This window comes from Amphibalanus amphitrite, unplaced genomic scaffold, assembly GCF_019059575.1.
Source record: "Amphibalanus amphitrite isolate SeventyFive unplaced genomic scaffold, NRLGWU_Aamphi_draft 000213F_arrow, whole genome shotgun sequence".
NCBI lineage: Eukaryota > Metazoa > Arthropoda > Thecostraca > Balanomorpha > Balanidae > Amphibalanus > Amphibalanus amphitrite.
Genome location: NW_024881708.1, coordinates 8620 through 25160, shown reverse-complemented (window position 1 = coordinate 25160; position 16541 = coordinate 8620). Strand labels below are relative to the sequence as shown.

The window sequence follows — 16541 nt, the reverse complement described above, 5'->3', positions numbered from 1 at the left end:
ATTCAGAAGACGCTTGTGTAACATAAATGCTGTTGCGGCCCTATTGCAGCGGTGACGATCACGTCGATAGCTCGGCTCGGAAAATATGAATCTCCAGACACCATCAGCAAACTTCAGCAAGAGGGTCTGAATCACACATGAGTTTCTCAGAGAGCTCGTCTGATCCCAGATCGGTGGTCAATCTCCGGAAGTGCCTGGGGGGGATTAGAGAACGCTGCCGTAACAGCCCGGCTCTTTGGGGACGGCCCACTCTGACCGTGGGCGGTCTGGGCGTGTGTGTGTGTCAGTATGTGTGTGTGCGCGAGCGGGATGAGGTGGGGTTAAACTGCACGGGGGTCAGGATGATCGACGGCTGCAGCAACGGCTGTGGCCGTGAATGAGCTGGCTGCTGGGTCTACTATTACTGTGTTTTTATAGTTGTCACTAAAGCTGTGAATGAGGCTTTGAGCTGCAGCCACGACTAGGGATGCGGATGTGAGCTGTGGGCTGTGGGCTGTGGACTGTGAGCTGTGGGCTGTGAGCTCTGGGATGTAAGTTGTGGATTGTGAACTGTGGATGAGTTGTGATGCCCGTGTGTGGCTTTATGCAGCTATAGAGCTCCCCACTGCCACCAAGTCCGATACCTATGCCATAGCGTGAGCTGCGGAGGGCGTCCTTCCCACAGCTGTCACCACATGGCACGAGGGCCCGCGGATCCCCGCCCACTAACCACCGTCCAGCCGCCTCTGAGTGACAAACGGGCGGCCTCCGCCCTCAGTGGGCCGATTCTGCGCGAGCTGCCACCGCCGGGGCTGCGGTCACGGACGGCCGTTACACACACACACACACACACACACACACACAGACTCCTCCACCTCTGCTAAACAAACAGCCGGCCCCCGTTATTAAACAGGCAAACTGGTTCCGTGGAGGAGCGGTTTTCAATGGCCATTAAATTCGGGCCGGTGGCTGTCCTAATTCCCAGTCTGTTCCGAGTCACGGCAGGCCGAAATTTGGCGTCTGCCGAGCTAGATTAAATAGTGTTTGTTTGAGATAGCCCCGCCGGTGGAGTTCGCACGCTGTCTTTGATAAAGTGCATCCTCAGCGTTTATGTGTGCATTATCAACCAATCATAGAGGATAATATGATCCTAAATTAGAGGATAAAACGAGCCCAACCTGACCCCTGCCGAGCACGACGTCCTCCACATTTCTCCACCATGCTTTCGCGGATGGTGAGCCGCGGACGCCCGGGGCAGGCGCGCCCAGGGAGAGCAGAGAGACGTGTGGTATCGTCAGATCTAGCGCCGGCCTCCCGGGAGGTCCATTTATAGTTCTGCATTAGCCCGCGACTGGACCGCCGCGCCGTCGGGAGCGCCACATCAGCGTCTCATGATACCTACTCTGGTGGCGCGCCGGGCCGGACCTCCGTCCCGCCCCTGTCGCCGGTGTCTCGGGGAGCGCAGAGCTCATGAACACCTGCTGGTGATCGCGTCGGCGCCACTGCAGCAGGTGAGGATGTTTTACGGCCCGGATAGGTATCGACTGTCAAACAACACCTGCTCGAGGGGCGTTTGATGCATGTTCCACGCCTGATGGCTTGTTTCGATCGGCATGGGAGGTAGCCGGTGCCACCTCCCGTGTCGCCGGTTCCATCCCCCCCGTGTTCAAGCACCGTGTGATGTCAGTAGTGTAGCGGTACTCATGGACTGTGAACGTCTTCAGCAGCCGACGCCCACAGTCTACATGGGGCTTTACCAGCACGCAATGAAGCATCCGGCTATAGCAGGCAGCGACTGCCGTCAGCCACACCCAGCCCTAACAGCGAACGTGCATTACGTAAGCGTTCGATCGGTAACCGTGTAAAAATTGTCAGGAACATGGCCCATCGTCCACAAGGAATAGGCTAACCAAGGGAAATAAACAATGGCATCGCACTTGCCGTCTCTGAAGCGTGCTTTACTGCTAGGTGAGCTGGAATATGAAAGGCATACCCGATCAAAATTGGTGTCATTCCGTGTTTTGTACTGATAGAAAGGAAAGTCAAAGACAGTCCCATTTCAGCGCCATAGATCATGCACGAGCAGCCTTGAGACTTGATGTCCTTTAGATTATATGGTCTTAGATCACGCGACATAGCAAATATCCGCATGGCGTTTTAGGTCATTCGTGTACGCCATAAGAACTATAGCGTTATGCATTGCAACTATGTTTTGATTTTTGAACACAATAAGCGGCCAGAATACCTTTGCAGTATAAATAGTTCCCTTTTCATTGTAAAGCAATTTCATTTCATTTGCATTATTAGATCGCATTGATCGTTTTCTTTTTCAAATATGTAGGCACTAGGACGCCTAACACATTTCAAAGCACTTGAAGTAAAATCCTTAAACTTTCGAATGACTTGAAATAGTTATGCTTGGTTGACACGCAATATAATAGAGCAACCATGGCTATTATGATTTATGTAAAACAAAGCAGTGGCGACATTTAACAAATACTTTCGATGCGACACTGCGCGCCAACTGCTGGCCCGTCCCCACCGTCCACCGCAGTGCGGCTGGACGGGAAGTGTGTCCCACTGCCGATAGATGGCGACACCGGGCTCCTGTGGAGCCGGCGCTACTCGCTACCCCAGCAGCTAGCCGTCAGTGATGGTGAGAATTCGATATAACACTATTGTGCACCTGTCCGTGCTTCTATCCTCAGGATACTGAAATCCTTCTCCTCCACGCCACAACCCCCTTCCGGGCTGGGCACTCAGGGCAGGCAACTTTATCTCATGCGGGCTGCTCCCTTGGAGCGGCACCGCTGCTCCCGAGGGAGCGCACCCCGTAGCCGGGTGCAGTGAGTGCCTTGGGGCTGGGTGGCCTGTCCTCTGGACGGGCTCAGCCCCGGCGACTCACTAGGGTGCCTGCCCAGACCAATGTCTCCCCCTAATTCCTATCATCCTTCCGGCTCTGCAATGGTCTTGTCGACCGAAAGGGCCTAACCCAACAAAACAAAACAAACAAACACTATTGTGCTTTGTCGTGTTTAAAATACGGAATTGTCCACACGAGTCATTTGTTGATATGATTATCATTTGAATATGAATCATGCATTTTTAATACCTATATGTTAGTGAACTTACAGAAATGTGACGCCTGTGTTGTGTAGACTGAATAAAAAGGCATTCGCCAGTTACAAAACGCATTGCTCATCTTAGTGTGTTTGTCCTTAGTTTCACCCAGCCCCGCCCTCATTAGCTCTCGCGAATGTCAAACAAGAGACCCTGTGACCGATTCGCTTCACTGTCCACTCTTGGAAATGGGCGTCACCTGAACTGGACAAGATCACGGGTAAATCGCCTTACTCGGCTGACAAAGCCGCAATAAAGCCCCGCCGTCGCCCCCGGCTGCTGCCGCCAGTGCAGTGTTTTGCTCCGGTTAGACGGGACCGGGCCCACGCCCGACGGAGCTCGCGGCGGCCGAGGTCTCGAGAATACCGACCTTGTTAGTGGCCCGTCGGTTGCCTGAAATAGTGCCGAAGATAAGGAGAGTATGCATCTTCGGCGGTGAAATGGGTCTCGAAGAACAGAATACGACGCGACGATTGCTGTGATGCCATCAGAAGAGTTGGTGGCATTAACGCTGGGAAATTTATAGCGGAAAGTTGACAGTCTTGCATTTGGCGTCCGCAAATCATCGAAGTTTAATATTATTCGGTACGATTTGGGGCAATGTGGAAAGCAAAATGTGAGCTCCTAAAAAGCAAGCTTACTTGCATGAGTGTTTACGTCAACCCCCGACCCGAATAAAATGCTTTGGGACCTTGCTTTTACTTCAAATTCGAGCTCAGTTAGCGAGCCACCCAGTGTTGCCGCTTTGTCAAGAGGCAATCTAATTTTTAATCAAATTGTTGTATTTGGCAAACGTGGGAGATGGAACGGGCGGAGAGGATCATTTATTACCGTAATATACTCTCTAACCAGTTAGCTGACTAATTAACTTTTCCGTTCCCTTCCAAACCTGACACTGGGCAATCGAGCTGAGACATATGACCAGAAGAAGCCAACCAGAGGCTAGCTCTTTCCCAAAAGAAAACTAATAAAAATCTTCCTGATTTACAAAGTCGTAGCCAGAGTCGCATGTGGGATTTTCAGTCACTTTGTCTTTGCCACTCCTCTGCATTCTTTCCTCTTCGCGACTTTCCGCAATAAGTCACAATCGTGCTCCTTTCACTGGGCGTATACGGGTTTCAGAAAGGCGCCGAATAGCTCAGCGATAGTGGGCGTCACACGTTCCTGCTGGTCAACTGCAAAGCGGCTCAGTGGAGCGGATTAGTGGATAACAAGGTCATAACTGTCCGCGGCGCGAACGATTACAGCAGCTAGGGCCGCATTGTTCGCACATCCATCTAGTTGCGATAGCAGGAGAGATAAGTGTCCGAGGTCCGAATTGGCAGTGAGTCAATGACATGTGACGTCTCTGTTGTTGTCGTGACAGTGATGTGATCTCTCAAACCTCACAAGCTTAGTTTTGCAGTTTTTTGGTAGGTGAGAAATGTCCCAGATGCTTTTTGTGTTGATATATCGGAAAACCAGCATTCCGCTACTTTCAAGGCAGCTGCTAGCACAGACTGTAGAGATAATAAACTTGTCTCTGGTGGGTCCCAGGTGACAGAAATGTGCAAAGCCTCCCTAACGGTCAGCATGTCACTTCACTTTTCTCTGCTTTCAGTGGGACCGTTGGCCAACCTCAGCTGAGAGAGGGCGGGCAGCTGGTTTTGTTTTGTTGGGTTAGGCCCTTTCGGTCGACAAGACCATTGCAGAGCCGGAAGGATGATAGGATTTAGGGGGAGACATTGGTCTGGGCAGGCACCCTAGTGAGTCGCCGGGGCTGAGCCCGTCCAGAGGACAGGCCACCCAGCCCCAAGGCACTCACTGCACCCGGCTACGGGGTGCGCTCCCTCGGGAGCAGCGGTGCCGCTCCAAGGGAGCAGCCCGCATGAGATAAAGTTGCCTGTCCAGCCCGGAGGGGGGTTGCGGCATGGAGGAGAAGGATTTCAGTATCCTGAGGATAGAAGCACGGATAGGTGTGGGCAGCTGGGAGGTGGAGGTGACCTACCTGTGTACTGATCGCTCTCGTTGGCCCGTGCTGAGGTCACTGCCGCTGCCAGCAGGGTCACCACCGCCAGTAGCGCCATCTCTCCGTGTCAGCTGACACTCGACAGACCGCACTGACACACCACTGATACTGGAGCGCTGCGGTCTTCACTGCGTCCTCGTGAAGGAGTAGGTGTTGAACCGTCCCTCTTCTGGTGATCCTCACCGGCTCTTACACATTCAGCCTCGTCAGTATCTGATCGTTCAACCTGACCTCTGCTAGGTCACTGCACAGGCTTGCCAATCACTGTTGCTGCGGCAGATGACTGAGGTCACTGAAGTCACTGGGGTCACTGGGTAAGCGGTGACCTTTTATGACCTCTTATCCGCCTCGGCCCGGCGCCGTCGGAGGGCTCGTCAGCTGACGGGTCACAGGTGCCCGATCAACTTCAACGCCTCCGCGCTACCGCCTGGCGACACCGCGCCGAAAATGACTCGTGACGCCCGCTGGCGCTGTCTCACGTCAGCCGACGCGACTTGACAGTGACGTCACAATATGTCACCAGATGGATGGTTTTGTGGAGAATTCGGCTAGTCGCGCCCTGCGGTGATTCATTTTGTTGACATAGATGGGTTACTCTGAGAACGTCTCAGCGGAATCTGGAAGAAGAAGAAACATAAAGTTAGTACCGGTTGACACCTGAGTGTGTTTTTAACGTTCTGCAAGTTGCAAACGTATCAACTGCAATGCCATTTTTAAGTTAGCAAGGTGCGCATTGAGAAGTTTTCTAAATGCACTTTTAAAAGGCGTTTGTTGCAATGTTGGTACAAAGCTCATGTGTTTTGCTATAGGAATCCAGTATATTGGCAGTTGCTTAGCTATGAAAAAAAAAAATATTGATGTATTTTGCTTTACAAAACGACCGCTCAAAAGTTCGTCGTAAAATGCAAGTGGAAGCTGAAAAATAACTCGATCTATTGACTATTCGTAAAGAGTTTGCGATTACCTTTCATTGTATACATATTTATTTGTATTATTTCAGACTTGAATTATTTCTGGAGGATGCCACGCTAACTTTCCTTTCCTTTTAAGCAACCATTAAAAATGACACGGAAGGTGATGATGCGTTTCGAACAGTATGTAAAGCGATGCGACTGGTAGCATCAAAATTACTCTCACCCTTAAAACCCTCTATGACACCACTCATACTGCAAGTCGAGTGATATGGTAATAATGTTGGCATACACTCAAACAAATGTTGTATCATTCGTTCTACAGTGGCGTGTCCCGGCAGCTCTGAAAAACACGATATCAATGCATAAAAATGAAGGATGAGATGGTTAGGCTGACAAGAAGTAGTGGAGCAGTCCGAGATACAGTTAGCCTGAAATGGAAACCTTCTGAATTCCATCATCTGAAAAATTACATCGTCTCTGAACAGAAAAAGAAATGGAAGGACGATCTAAGAGCCAAGTAGAAACGTCGTGCGCGATCAATAGATGTGACGAAACTGAGCTGTGACGAGACTGACGGAATTATCTCACCAATAACTTCTACGAATTACACCTCATCGAACCTAATAAACGTAATGAATCAATATACGGTGGCAAGATCCGTGTTTTTGCTTCGGCCGCACCTCATGTCGCTGCTCAGGGAAAGTGGCACATCTTGTAACGCGTCATTTCGTGACGGAGGCGGCATGTTGCACGCCACATGTGAAACATTCGCTAATGCTTTCGCCCCGCTTGGCAGGAGACATGGCTGCCTCAAGTGTCGCCAGCGGTCTCAGGAAATATTATTAATGCGCGGGTGTCTGGCAAGGTCTCATAGTTAGACACGTCCTTTTCTTTCACAGCCCCCGAGGGAATTGAGATAGACGGCTCTGCGGACGCAGACACAACTGGTCCGGTGCGGCGACGCCAGCCGTGTCAGGGGGCCGCCAAGGTCTCAGCAGCTCCAAACAGTGTCCCTCTGACACGAGACATGTCCTCGGCGGGACCACCGCCGGCTGCTGTGGCGATTCGTAAAATAAACACCGCGCCAGCCTGCAGCCGAGAGGCCAGTGTTTATTCGGGGGCCTCTGGACGCCGCCCCGGTCGTCATGACAACCGCAGAAATCACAGCAGAAGCCGCCGCTCGAGAGGCAGAACAGACGTCAGCTAGTGAACCATTCTGGAGATGCATTGCCCAGAGGACGGGCGGCCCTCCGTCGACTCTCCAAATCAATGTCAGAGAGAATCGGCCAGGCAGCGGCCAGTTCAGCTGGATTAAGTTCGACGTTGGCCTTCTGATCAGCCGGAGATTAAAGTGCCAAAGGCCCCGGCACGCATAGTTTATTAGGACTTTACTTTCTGTTTCAGTTTGAAACCTCGGCGGAATTTCTGAGATCGCGTAGCCTGACAGATTACTCGAGCAATTCACGTCCGTGGCAGACAATCACTTAACGCGTGAAAAACAGTCACTCAATTCAGACATACATCTAATGTGCCTTCTCGGGGTTGAAGACATAACGTTAGATAAATCTATGTCAAACGTTAGATAAATTTATGTCACTTGGCAAGAATCATTCTATTCGAACTTATGCGTTCTTAATTCAAAAGTATTGGAAATGTACCATTCTGATTTTCAATTTTTATCTAAACCATCTATGAGACAATCGGAATTGCTCTCGCATTTTCACCTAGGCGATAAAACACACTGGAGTTGATTTATTTATTCATTAAGTAACAAAATGATTTACATTTTATAAGAAAATGCATAACTTACCCTAAAATGCACTTGCTTTTAACGACAGGAACGCACTAAAATGCATTGTAATTATCACTTTATTTCCGTTTTGAATAATACTGGCGTGGCACACAGCCGTTAGCGACCAGTGTTTATAAAACTTTGAGCTGTGATCGGAAGTCATTTCTCTTCACAACTGACATGAAATCAATGCACGTCAAATTACTCAAATATGACATTTTGGAGTAATTTTCTTTCTAATGCACGCCAATGAAATTATCTGAATGCTGGACCATAGAAGTCTGGCATTTGACTGTATTATTTGTATGATGTCTATTGTCTATTTTCTGGGCGAATGGAATCCAGTAAGAAGATGCACAGAAGTGCACAAGCGTCGTATTTTCTAATTTAACACGCCCGGAGTTTCATGAGATCCCCCAAAGCATCACTTCGTGGCATCCCACCTGTAAATCTTCACTTCCTAGCTTGTCAGCAAAGCAGCGCGTAGAAAGGAGTAAAAAATGCAAGCTATGGTTGCCCTAGCCATTTGAATAAATCAGTCCGTCATCCAGTGGAAATATTTACATTTAGTAGGTATATCAGCAGTCATCAAAGACAAATCGGGAAAACTACCGCAGACTCCAGAGCTTATATGTACACTGGAAACTGCCATCGTTTAATGGAGGCCACGTTATCAGCCTATGCAAAATGGACGGTTAATGCTGCAATTAGTCTCGGATTAGGTGCGTTGCCGTCAGACTCAGTGGCATCTGACGGAGTGGTCTGCTAGGTCGGCCATTCCGACCACTCAGCGCCTGCCTCGCAACACTTAGACCCAAATGACAGAGACGGCGCAGTGTTGCAATCGCAACAACTTCTCTCTATCGGGATGCACTTTGTCCGTCGTACCTTGATTGGCGGCGGCGCCCGGCGTCTGAGTCTGCCTGTCCGCGGCTGTGTCCAAGTCTGAACTCACTCTTCACTGACTCCGACTCTATGATGTCCACATCGAGTCCGACTGACTCTCACACAGTCTCTGAAACCCGAGTCCACACTGACTCGGGTGACTACCCAGACTCCACTCGGACTCGAGTCACTCGAACTCTGTTCAGAGTCCGCGAGGCGCCACCGTCCGCTAGCGGCCGCAGTCGCCAATAAACTGGCGGGCGCCGGCCGCGTCGACCGCCGACCGGCTGCGCGCTCACTCCTCCCCCTAACAGCACCCCCTGACCACGGACCCAGTGAGGGCGGCGCCAGCGACCCGCCAGACCCAGGCCAGGGTCCGGCGGTGAAGGAGGCGGCGGCGGCAGAGCGGAGGTCTGCACTGCACTGGAATGTCGCCAATGTCACGGGAGCAATTTACAGTAGCTCGTCTGAAAAGTGTTGCGTCGTCTTTGGACCGACGTTGGAGGTAGAAAGTGACGATGACACAAGTATTCATAACTCGAGTGTCCGCTGACAGAGTTTGGCGGAGTTATGTGAAATTCCGCGGCCAACAGTCAGCCAACAGCTCAGTTAACTCGTCTCGTAATTCATTTGTCACTCTAATGTATAGCTGGAATGAGCACAGAAATCATACGAAGAAACAGGTACATATTTTTGGTAGTTATAAGACATGATAAACGGCTCGCTGATCAAAGGCTACGACCACGACCAAATACTAGAACGTCAACTGGGCCGTCCTCAGAAAATACTGACTCGGAACATGGCTGACATAACAATGTTTCAGAACAGGCAATAAACATTTTGCCGAGAACTGCAACCCTGAGCAATGTTTCGGAGCTCAGTGAGCCTCAGCACCATTTGGCTAAATAATGACTATGTTCAATGCTTGACAGTCGACGATTGCAAATTAAGTCTGATGAGGCCATGCGATACTCGGTAATAGATAAGGTATGCGCTTCAGCTGGCTTCATTGATCTACAAACTGAAAGGAGTTTTAACGTATGAATGAAGTAAATGATCGAGTCACATTTTCCTACCTTTCCGAAACAAATTTTTGACGCCTTCAAGTGATAACTGTGCAGTACATATATGTGACATTGGGCTAAAATTAGCAAGATAAATAACTACAACACACAAAATGTTCTGTCTACTTCAATTCTGGCTAGATTTTCAAGTTACTCTATAGACCGCTGCCATAAATAAACCAGACAGCCGACTTTCCCAGACTAGTGTGGGCTGATCCGCCCTGGCAGGTCTGCTCGAGATCGAGTCCACAATCGATTGCGAGCCTCGTAATGAAGACAGCGCCAACAAGTTCCACTGCGATAATTGTATTCGACTGGCCCGTGAGATTCCAGCCCTGAGTGATGACACGGTAGCAATCCTCAGAGCGGCCGAAAACTCGTCGAGAGTTGGGACGATTTCCTCTGGCCATTGCGTGCCCGTTGTATGTAGTTAGCACAGGCCGTGAGGTAAAGGTTTTGGCTTGCAACTTGCATCCAGTGTTACGGCAACTGCAAAAAAATGATGTAACGTTACGCCTGTAAATTTCTTGCACAAAATGTGTGCGAAGTCGCCTTGCTTTGCATCATTTTCAGAGCATCGTGTAATAGTTGTATTGTTCCTTTTGTTGTCTGTCTCAGCTTATTGAAAAAGCCTGAAGCAATAACCCATCGACAATGCCGTAAGGACTGCTGCGGTTGCCTAGGGTAGCATCCCTAGCGTAGCGTAGCGTAAAACGCGTCAAAGCTCCATCGTTATCAGACGCAACACTTCAACAGCATACGTCCTCCATCGCCTTTCGTTTTAGCCTGAACGTGACGGGTAGCCAAACAGACACATTATGTTAGCGTGTCCTCGCCAGTGTATAGAGCAACTCATGTTCAGAACTTAGCAATGTTATTGACGACCTGCGTCACTGTGTGCCATGCAAGTGAAATGGAGGAATGACAGGAGATTGCACCACGGGCAGTAGCAAAAGTTTCTGGGCGAACCGTCGCCTGCAGACTCGGAAAAGTCTCCTCGCCGTCGCTGTCAGCGCCACTCTCTCGACGAATTGTCGCCAGTTTAGCGGGGCTCTAACGGAGCCGACTTTTCCGGGGAATCTGCCTGCCAGGGCCGCTTCGACGTCAGCTGTATGGGCACCGGCGCCAGCCCACTCTGCAAGACAAGCGCCGCCAAATGCGCCACTCAAGTGGCCCAAAGAAACATTTTATAGACTTCGATCGCGTTTCGAGGGCCTGTCACTCAAGCCTAGCGGCGAAAGCCTGGCAAAAACAACGATCGGCCCGAGGCAGCACACAAAAGCACGCAATATAGTTGGCTGAGATGAGCACTTGTGGTTTATTCGATGCTGTTTTATGCTCATGCTAATACGATTCGTCAATAATCTTGCATGAATTATGCTAATATGCCACTCTGAATACGAAGCAGCAGTTGTGCAATCGTTTGGCCGTCGGCGAATTGCGGCGGCAATTTGTCCGCGTGACACCCTCAGACGATACAGGTGTGGCCGAGAGCCGGGACGGGCCATCAGCGGCCACCTGTGATCCTCCACGGCCCCCCTGACAGGCGTCCCACGGCCGGTGACACCCCGACACTCTCCCTGCCCCCCTCCCCCCTCTGCCGTGAGTGTGCAGAGTGCAGAGACCGGCCGGCCTCCGGCGCATGGCAGCAGGCAGAGCTAGCCAGGGGGTAGGCGCTTTTGCATACGGAGCTCTACCAGAGGCCGGGATCAACACAGCTAATGAAGAAAACTTACTGGTCCACAACGGACACTTAGGTAATCTCTGGGTTTAAATAAATGAAATTAAAATATTCCAATAAATGTTTCAATTACATTAATTGCAACAAAAATGGGATAACGAACTTTATTCTATTCCTTATTAATTGTTTTAATATTCAAGACGACAAATATCAAATAAAACGGTTTCTGATCTTTCCCTACGGCATTGTCTTGCGCCCAGAATCTCACCTCATAATAATCTGTTAAAATTACGATCAGCTTGACGTTGCTGCCTCCCTACGACTCCTCGCTTAATGAAATTCCCTTTCCTGACAGCATTAGGCCCAATCAGCTTAGCGGTGGAGTGGCCGGGGGTAGGGAGGCGGGGAGGCGGACTCTTCTAGGACGCCTCCTCTCTCCGGCGCGCGCCGTCCCCACACTCGCCACAGGAGGGAACTCAAAGAAAGCACGCCACACAGTAATTGGCGGCAGCTGGCGGCCGCAATAAGAGTGCCGCGCGCGCCGGACCCAGTGGACACACGGGCACGAGACGGGTGAGGACGAGCCCGTGACCAATTGGGGTTGAAGCTGAGAGGTTATGAGCGACATAGCTTCCTCGACCGACCCCAACTATGCGGACGAATGTTATTGCACGAGACATCCCAACGCCGCCTCCCCCCCCCCCCACCTCCCCCCTCTGCGGTTCTGTCGTCTGGGGTGGTTAGGACTTAGGAGGGTCCACGCAGAAGAGCTCGCTGGGCGTATTTGAAGTGCGTTCATGGTGAACGGTGTCATTAATTCAACATCGGCCCCTAGCTATCGACGACACCTAAATCCATGGGATCGTGAACAGTGTGTGTCACTTGAACGCCCACTGAAGCGGGGAGAATGGGACCGCGCTGCGCCACACAAAGAGCGCTGAAATATGCATGATTCGGCGGTGTCTGCAGCGCAGGACCAGTCGCGCTGTATATGGCGCGCAGTGTCACGATGCGGCGGCTGTTGAACGCCGCGCAGATACAGATATGCCCTGTCGGCGGCCTGAACAACCCAGCCGACTGGCACAGACGCTGAATGCGGTCCCGATGACTTGTGTCGACTGTGTTTGGTGGCGTTCAGTCCGAGCGATGGATGTTCAGCAGGAGAGGTGATTGCATGATGGCACAGTGACTGTCCGGACTTGTCCGTCACATTCGACAGGCGTTCACTGAGTTTCAGAGCGGATGTAATAGTCTTAAGAGTCAAGGGCTCACCTGTTGCCTGCCACTAGACAGGCCAAAGTTTTGCACTCCACTGGGGATGGTGCGCAGCCCATTGAGCCCAAAGCACGTCGGCCGGCCGTGGAAAATGTGCCAACTCCGGTTCAGCTTCTTTCAAACAGGCGACGGACCGAGACGCATCGCCCCAGCGTCCTCCGAGGCCGAGCAGAATACCATCCCCCTCGCCAACCCATCCGACGCGACGGACCGGGCGGGCCACAACACAGATGTGGCGGCGCTTCTGACGACCGTGGGTAAATCGGGCCATTTTCGTCCGGCTCAGGCGGCTGTCACAGAGCGACGGAGGGTCGGTCCGGGGCCCGGCGTATCTCGGCCGCCAGCCGCGGAGCCGGGGAACCGCCCGAGACGGGACAGATAGAACCGCAGTTCAGAGGAGTGGGAGCGAAACTCAGAGTTGGAGTCAGAGTGAGAGTTAAACATATTAGGTTGAGTTTGAACTCAGTAAAACATTAAAAAAAAATGGATAGCATATAGAAATTTGAGGAGAATCAATTATTGTCATAGATCGTTGATAGAAATAAGATATGGGTATGTACCGTTTTACAAGGGATAGAGAGAAAAAAAAATGATTCCAGTTGACAAGGTAGCCGGAGCCCGAAGAATATAAAATCAAAACCCAGTGCCAGTTGTGAATAAATGCATAACTATCGAAAAAAAAAGAAGGAAAGAAAACGAGGGAGGTGAAACTGAAGCAAATTAAATTCAAAATTGAACGCAACTCGATAAATACCTGCCAAATTCAACATAGCTTAGAACAGAAGCGGATTAGGGTCTACAGTGTGTTGCTGATTGGCCCTGCCCGCCGGCGCCGGTTGACATGTGACATTTTGCCCGCAGTGGCGGCAGGTGGCGCACCGCCCAATTATACTGCCGCTGGCTGTCACAGATGCGCCAGAGAGCCGGTAAATTTAGCGGCGAAAGTCCGACCCTCACGCTGGTATGAAGGCTGGCATATGGAGAGAGAATGTATATACGTGGCATGGTTGAAGATTGAGAACAGAGTGAGAGGAAAGAAAAAGACCGTTTCCATGCAAAAGTCTACAAGAGCAAATGTTCAAAGTTGGATTATTTATGCGACTTTCAGAACTATTTATTTTTCAGTTTTTTAGCTAAGCCTGGATTAAAAGATAATAAAAATAATAATTTTTTGACTAAAAAACTTGGTCGGACTAACTAGTTCATTCCAGCCACAAATTCCTACCATGCAGTAAGCCTCGACTGCCAACCAGCTGTCGCTGCTCAGGGGTGACTGAGGAGCTCGTGCTGAAGCGACCGCGCCATCTTAGGCCGGTGCCCGTCACTCGTCGCGACCTTCCGTGGGCGATACCGTCCCCCAAAGGTACCTCTCTTCTGGGGGCTTGTCACTGTATCGTCGGCTCTCACCCGGCACCCCTGCACGGTGCCCCGCTGTTTGTAATAAGGTCCGCTGAGGACTCGGTGCAGGAGTGCAACACTGTCGATCCAGAAAACGAGCCGCCATAGATCGGATTGCCAAAAGGAGAAAAGGAACTTTCCGTAGTTTTACAGTCTTGTGATTTTATGCTGAGCACAATTTGGTACAATAAAATCGCTTTAACGTGATAATGTTATGCCTGAAGCAATTAGGGGCATTGCTTTCCCTAAAAGGCTGCTTCGAGCCAGGCTTCCGGCGGAAGCCCAGGCATGCCGCGCTCGCTCAACTGTTCCCGTTTTGATGCCACCACAGGGCAGACAGAGAACGACCCCGATGTTTGCATGCTCGACTGAGAACAGAAACAGCACACCACTCAAAAACTGGCCTACCGACCGATAAGGAGCACAAACAGTCCTGTGCTCTGTCCGCCCGACAAACGTCTGCGCTTCGTCAGTTTCTTCCTTATATGTACTGTGTGCGTGACAGAATACTGATCACGGAATGAACTGACGAAAATGTAAATCAGGTATCATGGGGATCTGTGGCATTTATGATATTTGCAACGAGGGAATGCAGTGATTGAATTATATCAAGTCTCTCATAAAACATTCGTGCCTGCATAATGTAATTTATGTTGTCACTGTTCAAGAATGCAGCATGTCCAGTCGAATTTAAATATTTATTTTCAAGTGCTGTCGTATAAGGCGGTCGATCTAAGCATGCTCCCTTCACTGGCGCTCCTGTTTTTATTTGCCAGCTAGCGTGCAGAGTCCAGGCCTTAGTTTCATAATCTGTGGATATGCAGCTTTGTGCAAATGTTCATTATCGACACCGAAAAAAATAAAAACGGTGGCTTCGGTTCCCTTTTGAATTACATTTCAAATGAGCAAATCACGCTTAGGGCGTTGCCGAAGCGTGCATCATAGATGTGTACCCATGTCTTTCTGAAGCCGTTACCACCACCGTAGTTTGAACTCCTGTCTCGTTGAACACATAATTTCCAACTACCTATATCAAATGACACTAGCTTATCAGTAGCAAAGCTTAACCACCTTAAAACCAAAATTAAATCAAAACAAAACCTCACATCTCTAGCAGCGCGTCTCCCGGTCGCGGCCTCCGCGGCGCTCTCCACTGCCTGCCGGAGCGGCCGCTCGGGTGCCGGCCCCGGCGTTTGTTTACCCTGTCCCCGGTTCGCGGAGGACCGATGGCGTCAGCGCTGTATCGAACTGCCTCGGCGATAAGCTGCGCCATTAGACCCCCGCAAACATATACAGTCCGATAGAGGCGCAGAACTTCATCAGCCAACGGTCCGTCCGACGCACGCCTCCTGTCCGGTCTTCGGAGCAGCGCAAGGGTCGTGTCACAGCGCCGTGGACGGCGGAGTCTCTTATGTGTCAGTACGGTGGATGGCCTGTGTCATTGCGGCAGGTGTCACTGTCATTACGATGGGTGTCACTGTATCATTACGATGGGTTCGCTCCGGCGGGTGTGTCTGACACATGTGCCGAACCCTCCTGTTAGGCAATAAAACCCACCCAAGAGCCGTGTGTGGCTCCCCCAGGCGCGCGTCTGAAATTCCAGACTCTTGTCGAGATCGACCCGCGACCTAATGGGGACATATCGCCGGCGATTCAGATAAAACTCACCGCTCGTCTTTAACGATTCAACACAACGACGCGCCAGATGATAGCGGCTGCAGAGCAGATGGGAAGGCGGCGTCTCCGGCTGGTCATCCGCAGAGCTCCCGGGCGGGGTATCCGGCCCAGACGAGACCCAGGGGGCAGCAGCACAGGGCAGGGCTGCCCACCAGCCGCCAAACGAGCACCCCAGAGGGGCGTTAGCTTGGTATTAGGTGTCTGAAGGGGCTGCGGGACCCACCGCAACATAAATAAGATTGCAGCGAATGTATGTACATAACGTGCAAGTAACTTGTGCAATGTGCAATGTTCATGCATATTGCCTATCACATCCACAGACAAAAAGGTCATCACGTACGAATGCCCGGAGGTATGGTCTCGGATGTCTTATGACTCGAATCGGCTGCATCTAATGCCGAACTCAGAAACGTTCCCGGCTCTTGAGAATGGACAATAGGAGGCAGTATCTTATTGCTTTACAAGCCTTAAAAGCGTTATTGACATCCTATTTCAGCAATGTCAGCTTCGAGTTCTTCGATTCTTATTGGCATTTTTATTTTTCAAACCGTCTGTACTGTTGATAAATTTCAAGAACATGTAGGCTACCGTCAGCGGATGCATTGATCTCAATACCAGATGTGTGTTGAGTATCCTGCACAACACGGGTGGTCAGACTCCTATGGACGGCGACAGAACACTGCTATCTTGACAAATTCATTGAGTTGCTTGCCATTTTATCAAGTAGTGGGTGAATGAGAAGCGTCTT

At 50.7% G+C, this 16541-nt stretch overlaps 1 protein-coding gene across 3 annotated transcripts in view; it reads right to left on the bottom strand.

Moving 5' to 3' along the window:
• The window catches only part of LOC122385279 (nephrin-like), a 58274-nt gene extending 49321 nt beyond the window's left edge, over positions 1–8953 (bottom strand). For all 3 annotated transcript variants that reach the window (XM_043373423.1, XM_043373424.1, XM_043373425.1), the window contains exons 1-2: positions 8702–8953; positions 5087–5724 (exon numbers count right to left, since the gene is read on the bottom strand). In XM_043373423.1, coding sequence (XP_043229358.1) covers positions 5087–5165 — 79 coding nt within the window. In that variant the 5' untranslated portion in view covers positions 5166–5724; positions 8702–8953. The remainder of the gene's footprint in view (positions 1–5086; positions 5725–8701) is intronic.
• Between the last annotated feature and the right edge of the window lie 7588 nt (positions 8954–16541).